The sequence below is a fragment of the Photinus pyralis genome, unplaced genomic scaffold (assembly GCF_008802855.1).
Source record: "Photinus pyralis isolate 1611_PpyrPB1 unplaced genomic scaffold, Ppyr1.3 Ppyr1.4_LG6, whole genome shotgun sequence".
In the NCBI taxonomy this organism is placed as follows: Eukaryota; Metazoa; Arthropoda; class Insecta; order Coleoptera; family Lampyridae; genus Photinus; species Photinus pyralis.
The window spans coordinates 38,728,146-38,746,593 of record NW_022170663.1 but is presented as its reverse complement, the minus strand read 5'-3'; the positions used below and the strand labels follow the sequence as shown (position 1 = coordinate 38,746,593).

The 18,448-nt window shown below is 35.1% G+C and overlaps 3 protein-coding genes across 6 annotated transcripts; 2 read left to right on the top strand and 1 right to left on the bottom strand.

Annotated features, from left to right (window-relative positions):
- Positions 1-2,776: 2,776 nt before the first annotated feature.
- Positions 2,777-6,584, bottom strand: LOC116174005 (dehydrogenase/reductase SDR family member 7). 3 transcript variants are annotated; one of them, XM_031491781.1, is made up of 8 exons: positions 6,449-6,584; positions 6,217-6,395; positions 5,835-5,984; positions 5,431-5,783; positions 5,256-5,381; positions 4,596-4,762; positions 4,476-4,545; positions 2,777-2,856 (listed from the first exon to the last, which is right to left on the bottom strand). In XM_031491781.1, exons 2-8 carry the CDS (start codon positions 6,335-6,337, stop codon positions 2,800-2,802), a joined length of 1,044 nt encoding a protein of 347 aa, XP_031347641.1. In that variant the 5' UTR covers positions 6,338-6,395; positions 6,449-6,584; the 3' UTR covers positions 2,777-2,799. The 3 variants fall into 3 exon arrangements, 2 of the variants coding, with proteins under 2 accessions (XP_031347641.1, XP_031347642.1); XM_031491782.1 differs by lacking the exons at positions 2,777-2,856; positions 6,449-6,584 and adding an exon at positions 3,633-3,872 and having other exon boundaries at positions 6,217-6,369; XR_004146009.1 differs by lacking the exons at positions 2,777-2,856; positions 6,449-6,584 and adding an exon at positions 4,820-4,845 and having other exon boundaries at positions 6,217-6,369.
- Positions 6,483-12,167, top strand: LOC116174007 (transmembrane protein 234 homolog). 2 transcript variants are annotated; one of them, XM_031491784.1, is made up of 6 exons: positions 6,483-6,624; positions 6,676-6,842; positions 6,889-7,031; positions 7,100-7,259; positions 7,318-7,329; positions 10,285-12,167. In XM_031491784.1, exons 2-6 carry the CDS (start codon positions 6,827-6,829, stop codon positions 10,323-10,325), a joined length of 372 nt encoding a protein of 123 aa, XP_031347644.1. In that variant the 5' UTR covers positions 6,483-6,624; positions 6,676-6,826; the 3' UTR covers positions 10,326-12,167. The 2 variants fall into 2 exon arrangements, with proteins under 2 accessions (XP_031347644.1, XP_031347643.1); XM_031491783.1 differs by lacking the exon at positions 10,285-12,167 and having other exon boundaries at positions 7,318-7,848.
- A 2,534-nt stretch (positions 12,168-14,701) lies between these two features.
- On the top strand, positions 14,702-15,835 carry LOC116174631 (putative nuclease HARBI1). The gene has a single exon (XM_031492571.1). The coding sequence runs from the start codon at positions 14,702-14,704 to the stop codon at positions 15,833-15,835; it is 1,134 nt and encodes a 377-aa protein (XP_031348431.1).
- Positions 15,836-18,448: the final 2,613 nt, after the last annotated feature.

The following is an 18,448-nucleotide window of genomic DNA, read 5'->3' as shown; positions in this document are numbered from 1 at the left end:
AGACGTTCGGGTAATCATTTTATTTTTTAGTCATATATGCTGTAGTGTACTCATATATGTATGAATACATATATGAGTGTACTTAACCCCCAGGTTCTACGCTAACTTCACACTACAAGAACACAGAAATAAAGTCAACTCCAAAACTAAACAAGGTCCCGCTTAAATTTGAAAAGTGGCATGTGATCAAACATCTTAGGCAGGATCCCCTTACGTTAGTTGTAGACAACGCTTTGACCTGAAGCACAGTAGGGAAGGAACGTAAAATAAAACAATCAAACTGTGAAAAGTTTGTTTAATAATGATCACAATTATTAAGATTGTGAAAGCTCGGAAATTTAAGTCGAAATAAATTACATTGCAAAAATAAACTTTGAAAATGGTAGTTCACTGAATAAAAATAGAAATAGGCTGGGAAAAAAAGAACTTACCAATAAAAAACTAGCCGTCAAATTTATATCAAATTGTGTTGAAAAATTAATTGTTTGTAATGATGTGAATGCGTAACATAAAATTATAACATCACAAAAAGTAGCAGGTAAACTTCCAGAGGTAACATATAGGTTAAAAACAAGTTTTGGGTGAAATACACAGGATGTGACTCATCTTTGGTGCAATAAAGTCTTTGTTAAAAGCAAGATGGAAAATTGCATGGCCTTGTAGGCAAATTTAACTAAAAACAAGATATGTGGAAATTATTGGATCGCCACTCATTTATCGCACATAGATTCTAAACTGAAGAGCTTTGATTAGCGTAATCTCGCCCCCGCAAGATAGAGGTAGCGTCGCCCCTATAATTAAGCAAGCATTGCACCAAAAACGTAAACAATTACAAACAATAGCATAACGGTATCACATATGTTCTGCATTGCGGTTAAACCAAATAAATTTCAAAAACAAAGATTCAAACAAAAAATATAAAATGCGGCATACAAAACACAGATACGATATAAAGAAATGCAAAAATTACTACCTGCATTAAATAACACAAATTAACAACAGCATTTATGGAGCGACGCGTTCACGACCGCCATTCAAGACAAGATGCCAAACGTCACCCCCGTTCGTGCTTTCTAGATGGCGCAGACAGCTTTTCCCCACCTAGAAATTGCATGGTTGCCAACTCTCAAAAATGTGTGCATCGTCGTAAGTTGTGTATACAGGGTGGAACCTCTCAATGCTAAAAGAACCTCATGATTCGACTGAGACCGAACGTAGTTTGCTCTCTCGAACTCGGAACATTAACCTTATCCATTTGTTAAAGAATCGTCGGTGACCTTCACGAATAGGTACATTTTATTGTGTAAATTACATCGTGCGGACGTTTTGTTTGGCATCAGGAAATATGCGTGTTAAAGATAAGGGACGTCAGGAAATTATTGCATTGTGTTATTATAAAAGTTTATCTTCGCTCAGTAGCGATAAGAGTTTGTTATCGCTGCGTAAAGCTAATTAAAGTATGAAGCTAAGCAGGTACACGTTTCGCCGATTAGAAAACACAGGTGTTTAATTTCGTTCGATGACGCATTAATTTTGATAAAGAAGCAGTGGCGGAAGATGTAGAATGCAGTTGGACGTTAATCATTGCTTTTTGTTTTGGTGGAGGTTTTTCGTATTTGAGCGTATTATTTGTTGCAAGAGAGTCAGTCTTGCTAGTTGTAAAGTTCTTATTGCCTTGAATGTATTTCTTATGGCAATAATTTGATGGCAGAGTGTTGATATGGTGACTATGCGACACAATAAATGAATGAATTCGGTTTCATACTTTTGAATGTGATGCTCATTTTACTTTTCCAGACCATAATGGACCGAGATATTGTTTAAATGAAACCAGGTTCTGAGATATGCGGCGCACGGATTGTAGACACGCTCTATACGTTTCGTTGTCTATCAACATCAAACCACTCGGTTCCGTGGTTTGCCTCATATACCAACCGAATGATTGGATTTCGTCACAGGGCGGGATTTCTTCTCCCTGTTTATCACTAAAATATGAAGGATTAAGTACACGGAATATTTTCATGGGTCACGAAATACACCAGCAATGATTGAACAACCATGTGTGCTAACATTTTATTGGGCACTGCAGGCCAAGGTCCTAAGGTTTTTGGGTCAGTACAACGTCTGCAGTGGATACCATCTGCTCATATTTCAGGGTTACGGCTAATGAAAATAATATAATCGTTATGAAAAATGGAAACCTTATGCTAGTGGCACCATCGTTGACAGTGTTGTCATCAATTCGGCTTAAAGATTTTCTTTTGTTACATTTACAAATTTGCTGGTATAAGAAATTGTATACGTGTACCGCTTCATAAGGAAAGAGAACAGAACAGATTCGTGAAATTAAGGGCGTTAAGATATGGGCGAGCAGATAAGAGTGGAAACGTTACAGTGTGTTGCTGGCTCTATAAACCCTCGCGACGGAGAATGAGAGGGGTAATATCCGCTATACCTGACTGCGCAGATTCACTTGCATTAAAATAAGTTCGTGTTGACGTTCAGCGCTAAGTTTTTCATAGACAATAAACAATGTAAATAATAGCAAGCCATGTGTATGGGACTCCATAATCACCACACATTAGCAATATACTATATTTAAATATGTGAGATTAGATAAGTGATTGTTTTCAAACAATTCCCGAATCTGTAAAAGAATTATCCTTATTATAAAACATTTGAGACTAACCTATATGTTATAATTGACATTTTAATGTTTCCTACATTTCAGTTAATCAGTAAGATGCATTTCACATTTTTCATTGCCATTTCTTTATGGTCATTTCCAAAATATCCTAGTTATCCATTTGAGGTAGAGCCATAGACTCTTGCAATTCTATGCCCAAGTGCAGAGTTCTGGAAAATACTTACGTTTAATAAGTAAATATAAATTACAAGTATACAGGATATACGTATAAAGAAAAAAATGTCTCAGTATAGTAACGAGTAACTAAACACTTTTTTTCAAAACACAATGGTCGTTTGCACCGACAAATTTAAGTGGGGCTTAGCTTAAAATCCATGGCAATCATTGTCTCAATAATCGTTGCCATGGATTTTAAGCTACGCTTTTGCTAAGCTCCACTTAAATTTGTCGGTGCAAACGGCCATAAGAGGTTTAAGAATAATTGGGGACAACCTATAACGATTACTTATTTTGTGCTAAAAATAAAACATAAGACATTTGGTTTTACAGTTGTTAGAAAAGATGACTGAATATGCTTGTTTACATCCCTACAAAGTTTTGAATAACCAGTCATTTGTTCTATTGAATTTGTTGATGTTTATTTCATATATTTTATTTAATACTTGTTTTTCACAGTAGCATTAATATAATTGTCTTAGATTCTTTAAATGTACATTATTAGTATTTCATTTGGCGATTTTACCTATTTTACATTTTTGATTTTTTCCCAATTTTGAAGGAACTATTAATTTTGCTCGTTCTTTACTTTTGATTCTGAAGCACCGTGTTTCGACAAGTTGTTCTCCTGGTCTTCTTTGCTTGATCTATCGTTTGTTGTATTAACTAGGTGTATCCTTTACCATGAACTTTTTACTATACCAACAACGTAATACTAAATAGCAAAGAAACATTTAATTAAAGAAATGAGGTAGTATAAAGCGACACGTAAAAAACAAACTACTATCTTTATTTTCATTTTAAAAGATATAAGTATGTACAATTTAAAAAATTTTAAATGTTAAAGTTATATACTACTGGTCTTTACAAGTCCCATAACCTACTGTTAGTTTAAAATATGCTCTAAACTTGCACATCATGATAATTAAAAAAAGAATTAATATTAAGCATGCAAATATGTATGTCCACCACCAAATTAAATGAAGTCCATCTAATTTCCTTTTTTCCCCTGAAAAGTATAAATATGTAAATAATAGAATTGGCAAATAAAAGAGATAACAGTTTAAGTCCAAGTAACGTACATAAATAGCCTCTCAGTACAAGCGTAGCACTAGGTTGGAGATAAAGCGAATGATGTTTGCAATTAAAGTGGATAGTGTACTTGCCACCAGACATGTTAGTTAACCAATATTGTCAGGCGATATTAGAAAGAAGAATAAATGTACAGAGGTTATTAGTTAGTAGGAAATAAAAATTTTTTTTTAAAATAATACATCTTTTTTATTTTATCTATCATTTATGTTGATTTTGAGTGATTCTATTTTCTTGTAATCATCGACGAGTTGAAATTTATGTAAACTACCTTTTGAGAGTAGCCGTCTCTACTCTGCTGACAAGATGTATGTCTGTGCTAAACAAACTATGAAGAATTAAACGTACAAAAGTTTAATAAACAAATTACATCGCAACAATATTTATACAAATCACATAATTAACTATAATAAATGCAAATAGGAATACGCATGCGGATTGCAAAGGACTCACCTACCTTTGTAACAAGTAAACAAATAATAATTTAAATCAAATAGGTATGTGCTTAAACAGTATGTACCTCTGTTACTATGCCTTCATTACCGTCGCGCATCTTAAACATTTTCTGTGGAGTGACGATTGCAACAATCCTATAATCACAAATAGGGATAAATTGAACGACATGTGCTCATAAAATTACCAATTCGTAATTACTGGGAAATACACTGATAAATATGAGAAAGGTAAAACGGGGAAAATGCCCATCCAAGATTCCCTTGTTTCATTTGCCAATGCGACGGCGCACAAGTAACCACATCTTTCTCCGGTCAAACGGCGGTCAGTTGTCGATGCAGAAATACCATATGACTGAAACAGTAACACCTAAAATTAACGACTGAGCGAAACATCTTTGTACATATTTACGGTTTGGAATTTCCATCTTGAGAAAGCTAAATCAAAGAACTTAGTTTAGAAAAGGAAAGATTACCCCCCCCCCTCTTTGATAGGACCTTATCTACTAGATAACTTTCACTGAAACCGTCAATGTTGCTCACTGGAGTCTTATGAAGACCGCCATTGCGCGCATTTATTTCAAAACGCGGGGCAAATTGAATTTCATAGGCATAGGCAATCCAGCGAGTTTGGGGTATTTATTTTATTTATTCAAAATGTTGCAAGATGAAAATAGCCACAATATATACAAGGTGTTCCATTTCAAAAAATTAATGCCGTCGCCTTAACCCCTACTTGAAACACCTGACAAGAGAATGTAGCATTTTTAATGCAAAAAACACGAGTAATAGATCACCCCCAGATGTTGCAACAGCTGTATATAAAAAAAAATTAACAAGTGCTTTACCTTTCCAGGTACCTCAATGAATGAGTGTTGCAAAAATTCGGTGTATGTCGGTCCAGGACAAAGTAAAGTAACTGCCAACTTCAAATTTGTACGCAGTTTCTCGATCCTCAAACTGTTGAAATAACCCTAACATATATTTGTAATAAAAAACAACACATTAAGTAATTAATCATACATGAATAGCATATTTAGCTCCAGAGTAGGATCCTGAGTAAGGGATTGGCACCACACCCGCTAAACTCGATGTTACGGCAACATGGCCGTGTCCTCTGCTGTTAAAATAATTTACAGCGATTCTTGTTAAATTTACAACGGAAAATACATTCAACTCGAACAACTCCTTATCGACAGTCAAATGAGTCATTTCCCAAAATGCCCTCTGCGATCTACCTGCATTGTTTAGAAGAATGTCGATTTGGCCAAAATGGGCTAAAGCCATGTCAAACTGTTTCTGATGAGAGTTTATGTCCAGCATGTCCATTGGAAGAACCAAAACATCATTTACAGTCAGCTGACCTCCTGAATTTGCTAAAATGGTGACCTACCAATTAAATTTAAAAAAATGTGGGTGGCACTTACTGATACATTGTGATCTAACTTCTTCCAAACAATTTCTTCTACGCGCTGCGAGTACCAATTTAACACCATATTTGGCCAAAGTGAGTGCAGTATGTTTCCCTATTCCACTAGAGGCTCCAGTTATAAAAACCACCTTCCCTTTCAAGTGACCTAAACATAAAGCTTTCACTCAGCATAAGGGTGCTAGGGACTTTTGGCATTTGTACTGGCAACAGTATAATAACTTTAAAAACAGAATTATCTCTCGGACCACCCTGTATATATAAATTAGCTTATACTTTTTTGTTTAGAAGTTTGTTCTGTTGCACCTACTGTGATTTCAATATTGCCAGATTTGATATGCACTTACCTACTTTAAACTGAACAAACACTATAAACTTACCAATGGATTTTCCAAACTTTTCATAGAAGGCTAATTCAACGTCACAGTCAATTAGGCATATTGTAATTGTATAAAAGATAATATAGCAAGCGATTGCTATGCAAATGATCGCGGCAATCATTTTGAAACGTTTCAAGGGTAAACGAGTTCACTAACTTCGTGTGACTGTGACACGATTACTGTCAATAGAGTACGTTATGAATTAAAGTACTATTAAAAAATAATTATTCACCGTGTGGCTTATATGGTTAATCTGGAACCGGTACATCCAAGAATAAAGTCCCAAAGGCCAAATCCCAATATCACCACTCAGTGGCGTGTCATCCACAGAAAATACCACAGAATCAAGATTGCATAGATACCGGGTGATTAAATCAGACCGTCACGCGATTGTACACAGAAACAAGAGTAATATAGAGCTTCCCAGTAACAATTTTTATAGAAAGGAATTATCTTTAGTTTTATACAACGAGGGACAAGCACTCCTAATCAGAAAAAAAACCGGGATTTTTCCAAAACTAATGTTTTATTTATGCCATGTACTGCACTGATTTTGAGGTTAACTTTATGATTTTAAAAAATACGGAAAAGTTTGATTTTGGTAACAGAAATGATTTATGAAATAGGTAGGTATGCAAACAGCTTCAAGTATAAGCAAAGTATTTATTTTAGCCTCTCTGTTAACTGTTGCTGCACTGTGGGGATGTACTAATCCATTAATAAAACGTGGATCTAAGGATATCGTTAAAGTGAAAGCCGACAATTGCATTGCACAATTTTTCTTAGAATTAAAATATCTGTTTACTAATTACAAGGTAATGTACCAACATTTAAGTTCGGTGAACAGCACGGAACCATTCTCGGTAACGTAAATGAATTTTAGTATTTACTACCAATGGGCTTAAACCAACTTGGTTCAGTGTTATACTTTGTATTGTTACAAAGCCTAGATTTATCGCTAATGGTACCAGTTGCAAATTCGCTGACATTTGTGTTTACTGCCATTACTGGAAAATATTTAGGCGAACAGTCGGCAGGACAAAGTAAGTAAAGAAGCGAGTAACACGTGGCCCATAATATGTAATCTTAAATTATTTGCAGAGACATACCTGGGTATGATTTTTATACTTATGGGAACTCTACTGTGCTGTTATGATAAGTATTTGTCATTTAGTGTTACATAGTAGCTCTTGAAAGAAATATTTTTATATATTTATTCAAAAAAATAGGTTTTCTTTAAGTTAATGAGGTTGCAATCAAAGTTGCTCCTCAGGTTGCATTCTGTATATGCAGTGGGTGACGACGGACACTTTGAAGTGAAAATCTGTCTCCACATTAACTACCAAGTAGTCTTCTGTGATGAAAAAATCAGATCTTGTTTTTTTTGTAGTGTTTTTAATACCTACATCATTTTGGTCATATGGAAGTACCGTGAATAGCTTTCAATAAACGAGTATAATAGTAGCAAATGTGGCTATTTATACTGTAGACTGTAGAGGATGCCTGATGTTCAACTCCTGTGCTACATCTGCTGGTGCACTGATTGGAACACTACAGCACAGGCAAACATTTTCATGTGACAATTTAACTCATGTATAAAAAATCGCATAAGCCGCAGTGTAATTGTCACTTTGACAGCGGTAAAAGTTACCTGCAACTTTTCCAGCGACAAATGCACTAGTGGTTTTTTCACTTATTCATTTTGGAACAATTATCGCATTATCCTTTCCCATATGATTAGCTTGACGTCTGTCAATAATTGACTAGTTTGGTGAATTTCTTGTTGGTTAAATTGTCCTGCCGAATTACACTCGAGGTTTGTATTTAAACCGAGTAAATTTGGGTTGTTGCAATTCAAATCTGTTTCCTTTTAGCAATTGAACTCGAAAAACTGTCAACCTAAAAATGCTCCACCTTCGGTGTCGCATTTTTATTAGTTGACAGTTTTTTTCGTCTAATTGCTAGGCAACAGATTTTCATTACCTAAACAACCCAAATTTACTCGGTAAAATACAAACCTCTTGTGCAATTATAAGTGACAATTTCACGTGTGGTATTTCAGCGACAATTCAACTCATGTATAAAAAATCACATAAGCCGCAGTGTAATTGTCACTTTGACAGCGGCAAAAGTTACCTGCAACTTTTCCAGCGACAAATGCACTAGTGGTTTTTTCACTATTCATTTTCGAACCAATTATCGCATTATCCTTGCCCATATGACTAGTTTGACGTCTGTCAATAATTGATTAGTTTGGTGAATTTCTTGTTCGTTAAATTGTCCTGCCGAATTACACTCGAGGTTTCTATTTAAACCGAGTAAATTTGGGTTGTTGCAACTCAAATCTGTTTCCGTTTAGCAATTGAACTCGAAAAACTGTCAACCTAAAAATGCTCCACCTGCGGTGTCGCATTTTTATTAGTTGACAGTTTTTCTCGTCTAATTGCTAGGCAACAGATTTTCATTACCTTAACAACCCAAATTTACTCGATGAAATACAAACCTCTTGTGCAATTATAAGTGACAATTTTTAATTGCCCATGGCTAGCTCAGTAGTCAAAATGTTTTTTATACCCTATACCTAATTACCTTGCGAAAGTTTGGCTCTTTAAAACCTGAAATTCAAAATCTATATAATGCTCTCGTTTGATTGAACTTGAATGAATACGCATATAACCTTAGTTCATCTTCGCACTTTAACGGATCTGAACCGTTAATCTGCAGTCTGCAGATTAATCCGTCAATGTGCACATTAACGTTTTTCTAACATTAGCGGTAACATACATACCACCGTGCACCTACTGCTTAATTTTATCTGTTGCACTTGCATAATGCACTTACTTTAGATTGAAAATCAAACTACGAGACTATACCTACTTACCAATGGATTTTCCAAATTTTTCATAGAAGGCCAATTCAATGTCACAATCAGGCATAGTATAATTGTATATAAGAAAATATAGCAAGCGATTGCCATGCAAATAATCGCAGCAATCATCTTGAAACGTTTCAAGGATAGTTCAAAACTGTAATGTTCCTAGGGGTCTATCAAGCCGACCCTGAAAACGTTGACTTACCCTATACTTACCATTGGCAACTCTGGCAAAAAAAACTACAAGCAGAGCCATCTACCTTTCAAGTCGAAACGAGGGACGTTTCGCGGCACTTTTGAATTTGGATGCCAGTCGGCTCGATATGGATGGCACGAATGACTCCTACGTTGTGTAATCGGTTGTTTTATGTGTTGGGACGTGAGACATCATCGGGAATGGAATTAAATAAAAGACAACTTTTGTGCTTAAGAAATGACAAGAACAAATAAATATATGAACGCACACAACAGACCATGCCAGGGAAACCTTATACGGGCCTAAAACCCCGGCATAGGCCACACAAATACATGAAATAAATCACCTACAGCAATAAAATGCAAGAGAAAATACACATAAATACAACATCTCAAATTGTATGATAAAAATCAGATAATCAAATCAAATGCAATTAAACAAGTTCATAAAAACAAAATACACAAGACATCATAAATGCAGTGGAAAACATGATAAATCAATTCAGTACAAAAGCAAAATCAAATTACCTGTACGATCAATAGAGATAACAACTCTTAAAATAATAAATGTCATGTATATAGGAAGCATTAAATGGTGTGGCTCTACTCCAGCCTTCAGTTAACATAATTTAATTTAACACGAAAAGTACATGTGAGAATGCCATTGGTCAATAGCAAGTATTCATGTGAAAATCGATTATCGCTCTTATACACAAATGATCGATACCCAAATCTTTATAATTGAGTCTGCTTTTTGAACGCGGACGGCTCCTATTATCGCGATTTTCACGACGACTTCTTGATTTTGAACGATCGTCTTGATAAAATTTATTCTTAGGTATTGACTTATTGACTAGATTAATATTTGACGTATTTGAACTGGAACCTACTTGACTTTGACACTGTTTTGACATTTCTGCATTGTCAATTCTAGAAGCTTCTAATCCTAATCCTACATCTATTGCTTTTTGTAATGTTAATGTCTCTTTTTCTTCTGTTAGAATTCGTTCGCGAATGTTCGTGTCACGCAACCCTCGTATAAATTGAGCACGTAGAAAAATATCAGAGAATGACTTACCACAGTCACATTTGAAACTGCAAGTAGAAGCTAGACGTCTTAATTCCGCTATAAAATCTGCGACTGATTCTGTGGCTCCTTGAAAACGACACATGGACCTATGGTGTTGGACCACTACATTTGGCTTAGGACACAAATGGCTTGAAAGTAATTCCACAACTTTGTCATATCCCAATACCGTAACATCTTCGGGTGCAGCCAATGACTTAACCAATTCATAATATCGCGGTCCTATGCAATTTAATAACACTTTTGCACAAACGTGTTTATCACCAAAAATGTTTTTCAACTGTAGAAAATTTTCTAACCTTTGCTTGTAGTTTTCGAAACTTTCCTTCTCTGCATCGAAACTGTCAATGTTACCCACAACATTAACATTATGAACTGGCGGTTGAATAGTTTGACTTGACTGTAAACATTGGGCAAGCATTGCCATCATTTGTTGAAATTGATTAGGATCCATAATTGAAAGAAAATTTGACGTTTACGTAGGTACGTGCGTTGAGTATTGGAACTTTTATTTCGAAAACACGGCACTTTTTAACATAGTCAATAAACTTTTAATCCTCGTCGCCACTTTTATAATTTCTGGATGGTAGAACACAAGAACATAACAATAGATTTCTTTATTAAAACTGAACTTATGAACGAACAAATTATATAATGTTATTATGAATGACGTGCGATGCTTACCTAACTGTCTTTTTACATTTTCTTTTCATTCTTAGAGTGCATACTTTATTAAGATACAACAATTCTCGTGCGCTTAATTTGAAACTAATATAGATAACATTTAACAACAATATATAAATTTAGAATAGAATATTTAACTATTAAATTATCGAACATAATCTGGTAACCTGAGTGGCTTCCTACGATTTCTCTGACTACGTCTGAGCTGTTCATCTTGAGCTGGAGCTGGAATCATCATTTGATTATTATTTGCAAAATTTAAAATGTCTCTTCTTGTTTCTGGAGTCTTCATTTCACGTACAGGATTTTTAAATGATACAGACTTCTTAATGTTATCTCCGCAGCTATTAATTTCAGACTTGATTAATTGATTTATGTGGCGTTTGATCATGTAACCATCATCTAACTTTACAATGTAGTGCAAATTACCAAGTTTCCTGATTATTATTCCATATTTCCAACTCTTAGGGCCGATTCTACAATGCAGGTATATACCGAGAATATGCTATACCTAGAATAAATGTCGACGGTTGCGTTGGTTACAATTCTGTCAACCAATGAGATACATGTTGCTATGGCAGTTTTTCCAAGGATATCTTATTCTGCGTAAAAGTGTAATTGTAAAACCGGCCCTTAGTCGGATAGTGTCTTGATTGTACACGATCTCCCACTTTTAATATACGATGTCGTATTGTAGATATATCATTTGGCTTTTGAACTGGATTTGGCCGCATTGCATCTAACTTCGTTCGAAATGGTCGATTTAAATAAATTTCAGCTGGACTTTTTCCAGATTTTAGCGGCGTAGCTCGGAATCGAAACAATATTTCACGAATTCTTTCGGCTAGACCATTCGTTGACGGGTTTCCTGGAGCGATGAAATTTTGTGAAATTCCACTCATTTTGCAGAATTCCTCGAATTCAGTACTTTTAAAAATTGTTGCGTTGTCGGATACTAATACCTACTTGAGGAAATCCACTTGAAGCAAAAATATCTTGTAGCAGGTTAATTGTGGCAGTTGATGTTCGACTCACAGAATACGGCCTTCTCAGAATAGAAACAGCAATGTTACAAATTTGTATCATAGATATATAAATACCTAGATACAGCCATCCTTAACAAACGTACCTCGGTTTTTAAAAAACATATCAAAGAAATTTGTACATCTCTCCATTACTTTCTAACCAAGATGAAACATGTTCTATCTCTTTTTATTGCATTAACCACTATGTCGTACGCGGATCGGACGCTTAAAACAAACTTAGCGCGTCCCATAAGTCATGTGACAGTTGACACTTTTCACGATCGCGCGAAATCAAATCTAACTAAAAATATTCGCCCTAAACATGATGGGCGGTTTTTTCACTAAATATTATGTAATTATTGCGTTATCAATTGAATACGAATAACATTAGTGCTTGCCACAATGATAGACGCGTCCATAATTGTTATTCCTGAAATAGTTTTATTACATAGAGCTACGCCATTCAAATTTGGGATTATGTTTACCTTGTTTGGCATGATGTGCTGCAGTGAATTCATTGCTGGCTTGCAGAATATCAAAAAAACCGTAAGTAAGTAAAGTTTATGTTCAACATTTTAATTTTAATTGTATGGTTTTAGGCGTAATGGTAAAGGAAATTAAGTTGCGACAGGAAGTGAATTCGTTTCCAATTATCATTTTGGCCTATATGATGTTGATGCAGTGCGTTTGTATCATGATCACAAAGAAGGATCCGTGCAATATTCTTAGGAAAACGAGATTTATAGACTGTGTGTGCGTGCAATATCAAATTTTGGTCGCTACGCGTCTTGCCTACCTTTCGGCATATGTCCATTCGGTGGGGTTTCTTTTTGAAATTATAGTGCTAATTGTAGTAAGTAAGCTACACGTGTACATTTATTTAAAATAAATACAACACCTTAACAATGATATCCAATTGGTGATAATACTCATTTAGTGAACATTCATTACGTTTGTAAAAGCTCACAATCCGAATCATCGTCAGATGAAATTGACAAATTCGAATCATCACTGTCATTATTAACACTTATTATAAAGTTCAGCAACATCAACCAAATGTAACTTCTCTTTTAAATTAATCACTTTCCACATGTTCACACACTTTCTTCCAGTTATCAGCTGTAATTTTTTCAAATTCTTCATTTGCCAGCTTTCTAAGTAACATCTTCCATTTTAAATGCAACATTTCTTGCTGCTATGCGATTTAAATAAATAAAAAGGCGGTTTATTTATGTTGTAAAGTCTCAAATCTGATAATTTTCTGTGTGATTTGTGCTAACAATTTGATTGACAGTTATAATAAATAATGCAAATCTTGTCTTCCATGCTCAGGGTACCTCTATAAAGGATAGCGCTATACGTAATTAATGTGCCGAAAGTGATGGTAATAGATGGTACGTCCTTTTGAACTATGTTGGGGTATGGCTGTATCTATGTATTTATATATCTATGATTTGTATGGTATTTTGGCGGACCCTGGTGGGTGTATTGTGAACTAAAGCATCAAAATCAGAGTAGCGCCATCTGGTGACCAGCTTCTAAATCCATAATTTCCCCAATTCGATCTAAATCACAAATATAGATAAAGAATACACAGTTGTTAAATTGCAAGTATATTTAGATACAATCACATTACATTATTTAACACAGACATCTTAAATTACATGTTTACAAATTACATATAAAACTCAGAAGTAAGTGCAACTTACGCTTTGTAGAAGTTAACACTTTGCAAAAAGATCCTTACGTAACAAGTTGTCCTACGAAATATTTGGTTTTAATTGCTGTTTGGACTAAATGTTTGTTAAAAAATATCTTTAGAACTAAATTTTTTGTTCCAAGAGGTGATAAAACCGTTTCAGCAAATTGTCACACAAGTTTTCGACAACAAATGTTAACTTGATCGTGGTGCTTACTGGTTACTTGAGAAGCGAGAGTGGAAGTTGTTGAATTATCTAAAACGAATTACAATATAAGTATCTACATCTATATGAATATAAAACTCAAGTCTACACCCTTTTGCGCCTATAGGTACAGTTGGTAATAATTCTGCGTCAATTTGTACCTGTTACTTACCTTGCATAAATAGGAAAGAAATAACAGCACATTTCAACCCTCTTCGCGTTTCAAGCACAAAACAACCTGTTTCAAAATGTGGGAAACGATGCCTTTTTGATATTTTATTGTTACAATCCGACACACAACACTTTTTACGGTCACATAACTTGTTCATATTTTAAATCTTTCAAAAGTCAAAATTGACATGTGGAAAACCTGTGTACGTATAAAATCGACGGTAAAAATATTTCCTGTAACGAGATTTGAGTCTGAGATAAATAGTTCTCCGTACAACCACGGGAAACGCTGTAATCAGTGACAATTTAGCGCCATTTATGTTTCTGTTCTGTGAAGGTCTTATTCTGTGGTTCGACTTTCATTCAAAATACGGACTTCTGGCCACTTTGACTTTGCATCGACTAAAATAAGGAAATGTCTATTTTGAAATGGACCGGCATAATCCATATGTACCCTTTCAAAATTATATCTAGGTTCTTGCCAATGATGTGTTTCGGCTTTTGGAGGCAGATTTCTGTTTTCACTGTTTTTGTGTGATTGATTATAATGGATTTACAAGCGATTATTGCTCTTTTGGTTGAAGATCGAGGTATTAATGTTGCAATAATTGAAAATGTTGCTTTAGATTTAGCAGTACCCCTAAACATTATTGGCAATGAGGTAAGGGAACGAAATGCTATTCCTCGAAATTTAAATTATTATGAGGAAACAATCCCTCAATATTTGGGGGATCTGTTCGTTCAGCACTTTAGGATGTCGCGAGAATGTTTTGGAGAATTAAGTACTGTAATTGGAAATAATCAACGACTACAAAACTCGACAATACCAATGCAAAAGAAGATACTGTTTACTTTGTGGGTGTTGGCCAAACCAGAATCATTCTTGGCAGCAGGAGATCGATTCGGATTGGCTAGAAGTACTGCACATGGTATTTTTAAAGATGTTGTTGCAGTCTTTGTAGAGTTGCTAAATAGATATATAACGTGGCCAAATAATCATGATACGGCAATTAGGGCATTTCATGACAAGTCAGGTGGATTCCCTGGAGTTATTGGGGCTATTGATGGTTGCCACATTCAAATGAAACAACCAACTGCAAACGCTAACGATTACTATAATCGTAAACAAGTGCATTCTGTAATTCTTCAGGGAATATGTAATCATAAAAAACTATTTATGGACATATATGTGGGTATGCCTGGCAGAGTGCACGATGCACATGTTCTGCGTACCAGTCCAGTATATGGTCATCTGGTAAATAACAACAACACAATAATGCCACACAATTGCCATATTCTTGGAGATTCGGCTTACCCCCTAATGGAAAATCTCTTAACACCTTTTCGGGACAATGGGCACTTAAACGAAGACCAAATACGTTACAATGTTAAATTGTCAACGATAAGAGCAGTTATCGAAAGGGCCTTCGGTCAATTAAAGGGAAAGTTCAGGCGTCTGAAATATTTAGACATTGCAGAACCTGACTTCGCAACAGAAATTATTACTGCTGCTTGTGTTTTGCACAACTTTACCCTTATGTGGGGGGAAGAAATGCACGACAATGAAGCAATTATAGAAGGAGAAAATAATCACCAAGAAGCTGATGATAACGATGTTGTCGCCGACCATCAAAATGGCGTAGAAAAACGCAATTTTATTGTAAATATTTTACGACATTAGAACAAACAATGCATGGGTATTATTACTTTTTGGATTATCTTCTTTCTAACATTAATTTTAAAATTTCATTCCTTTCTTTTTGAATATCATTACTCTCTTCTATTGCTTTGCGCAGCAAAGTTATTTCCATTATCCTTCTCTCTTCGAGTTCGAGTTGTTTTTTTCTCTGCCTGAACAATGTGCTCATTTTATGTGCGCTGCCGCTAGGGGTTTTCGTAGGTGCGCTTTCTGCTTCACTCACTTCAAATGTTTGCGATAAGGCTTCTGGTTTATCTCTTATTGGTGGCATGCTGGAAATTGTATGTGGTTTTACACTTTTGTCTTCTTGAAATAAATCGTCAAATGATTCATAATGTTCCCACGAAATTCTACCCCTTCCAGTCCTAGTTATTGTATCTTTTAATCCAGTGTAGGTTTTCTTTAAATTTCTAAATTTTCTGTCTAAAATTTCTTCGGTTACCTCGTAACCTTCCTTTAAAAATTGACTTAATTTGTGCCCAAAGTGCTTTTTTTTTAATTTTTGGATCTCTGAACTTATCCTTTAATGTTTTATAATTAGAAATCAGTAAAAGTGTGGTATTACGATTCCATGCGAATTCAGTACCTAAACAATGTAGAATTAGATAGTCTAATTGGGAGTAATAATTAGCTACCTAAATTGCAATTTGCATTTGAACCATTAGTAGATGGTTGGGGATCATCAATACTTTGTTCATTCACCATAATATTGGCAGCTATTAATTGCTGTTTATCTACAGCAATTAATTGCTCATTACCTAAACAATTAATGAACATTAGATTCTTATAGTGTAGATAGGAGTACATCGTTATAATCATAACATAATTTGTCTACATGTCATTGGTTACATAGTTAATGACCTACCATACCCATCTTCAAAGATGCACTGCAACTTTCCATCTTCAGTCATAATAATGTTTCCTGAAGAATTATATCTAAAATCTTTAAATGCCATATATTCTTGGGCCATTTTAAAATAACTCTGTTCCCGCGATATAAGAAATGTAAACTGTGCACGTTCGACAGTTGTCAAAGTATAGAGAGTGACGTTAACGTCAAGTGCTCGTGTCAAAGTAGCGGTCGTGTCATAAGACCACAACTGTTACCGATACGCTACGAGGTAGCGTAGCGGTAACTGTTGTGTCTTATGAACGCGCCCAATGTCTGCGTGATAAGTTTTTCATTTTTTGAAATTCCCAAGTGTGTGAAATGTAACTCTTTTAAAACGTGTGAACGCAATTTGTTTGGAATGTAAACACGCTGGCCTTTAAATATAATATCTCGATGAACACTGTATTCTGTATTCAGATGACAGTTTCAAAAGTCATACTTGAAGTATCGTTACTTAGCAACTTTAAAGCACGTGTGTTTTAATAGTTATTTATGCAATGAGTGTATAAATGAGGCGTTTTATTGGTGAGTGAGATGTTTAGTCCACGAGCGCAGCGAGTGGACTAAATTCGAACGAACCAATAATCGCCGATATATACATGAATTGCATACAACGTTTTTTCGTCGACTTCACTGGGGTAGGTAATTTTAAATTCAACTACAAGAAATTACAAACGAAATTATGAGCTCCGACGATTTTTCACTAAATTACAGCTATTGTCGTTGCTATAGTAATGTGTTGTTTTATGCTGTACCGTCAGTCCTCGTAATCTCAGTGAAAGATTATGTTGCTTGCTCTGCTGTGGAGGCGATTTTAACAAGTATATCCGCTCAAATCAAAAGAAACTTATTGGAACGGTTTCGATCAGTTCGGCAATTGATGGAATACAATGAATTTGAGAGGAGATATTTTCGAAAATGTCATGTTGACATTTTACCTTGAAAAGGTATGTGAAATTAGAATGTAATTAATTCTTTTGCAACTGTACTAAAGTACGTGTATTAACAGTGAAAGATATGGAAATGTTCATCCCTCTGTGGTCGACGTACTCAATGTTGAAGGTAAATAAGTAACTGAATACCTTAACAATACCTTATCCGAGAAGCTACACATCAGGATATGCTTTGCTGAGACCGTTGGCGACCATACTGGCTATACTGATCTCACTACATTAAAAGCGAGATTAAAATGGTTAGGTGGATGGAAGTTCTCAGCTGATGCCGAAAGTGAATTGTTATATAAATGTCATTCCCTTTAATAAAATAGTTGTTATGTATAAGGTGTTGCTAACGATTAATGGTTGCTAACGTATAATGGTTTCTAACCATTAATGAGCTTCATTGTTACACCTGTAACTAAGGTGTAATTTATGTCGACGAAAAAGGCCTTTCTTTCACTACATAGCGTCTGAGGACATGATTATTAACCTTTTTTCCACTTGTAAAGTAGGCTTTCTCGGCAGTTGTTCAAAGTGGTTAATAATGTGGACATTATTAACTAGTAGTCAATACAGAGAACTGTCACGCTGTCACTTTTAGAAAACACAACCCGAAATTTCGCTCAATAATCGTTTAGACAAGTTCTCTAAAATGAATAATTGCCACCATCCGCCATTTCCAGAGAAATTACATAGGTACCTAAATTATCACATTTTGAAAAAATTCGAACGAAATTACTCTTTGAAAATATCTCAATGACAGAA

Excerpts from the sequence above, each read along its gene's own strand:
- LOC116174005 (XM_031491781.1), bottom strand. The coding sequence starts at position 6,337 with ATGATTGCCGCGATCATTTGCATAGCAATCGCTTGCTATATTATCTTT. Across the intron at positions 5,382-5,430 it reads GAGCTAAATATGCTATTCAT|GGTTATTTCAACAGTTTGAG; the intron begins GTATGATTAATT and ends AATATATGTTAG. Across the intron at positions 4,546-4,595 it reads TTCCCAGTAATTACGAATTG|GATTGTTGCAATCGTCACTC; the intron begins GTAATTTTATGA and ends TTGTGATTATAG.
- LOC116174007 (XM_031491783.1), top strand. Across the intron at positions 7,032-7,099 it reads ATCTGTTTACTAATTACAAG|TATTTACTACCAATGGGCTT; the intron begins GTAATGTACCAA and ends AATGAATTTTAG. Across the intron at positions 7,260-7,317 it reads CGAACAGTCGGCAGGACAAA|AGACATACCTGGGTATGATT; the intron begins GTAAGTAAAGAA and ends AATTATTTGCAG.
- LOC116174631 (XM_031492571.1), top strand. The coding sequence starts at position 14,702 with ATGGATTTACAAGCGATTATTGCTCTTTTGGTTGAAGATCGAGGTATT.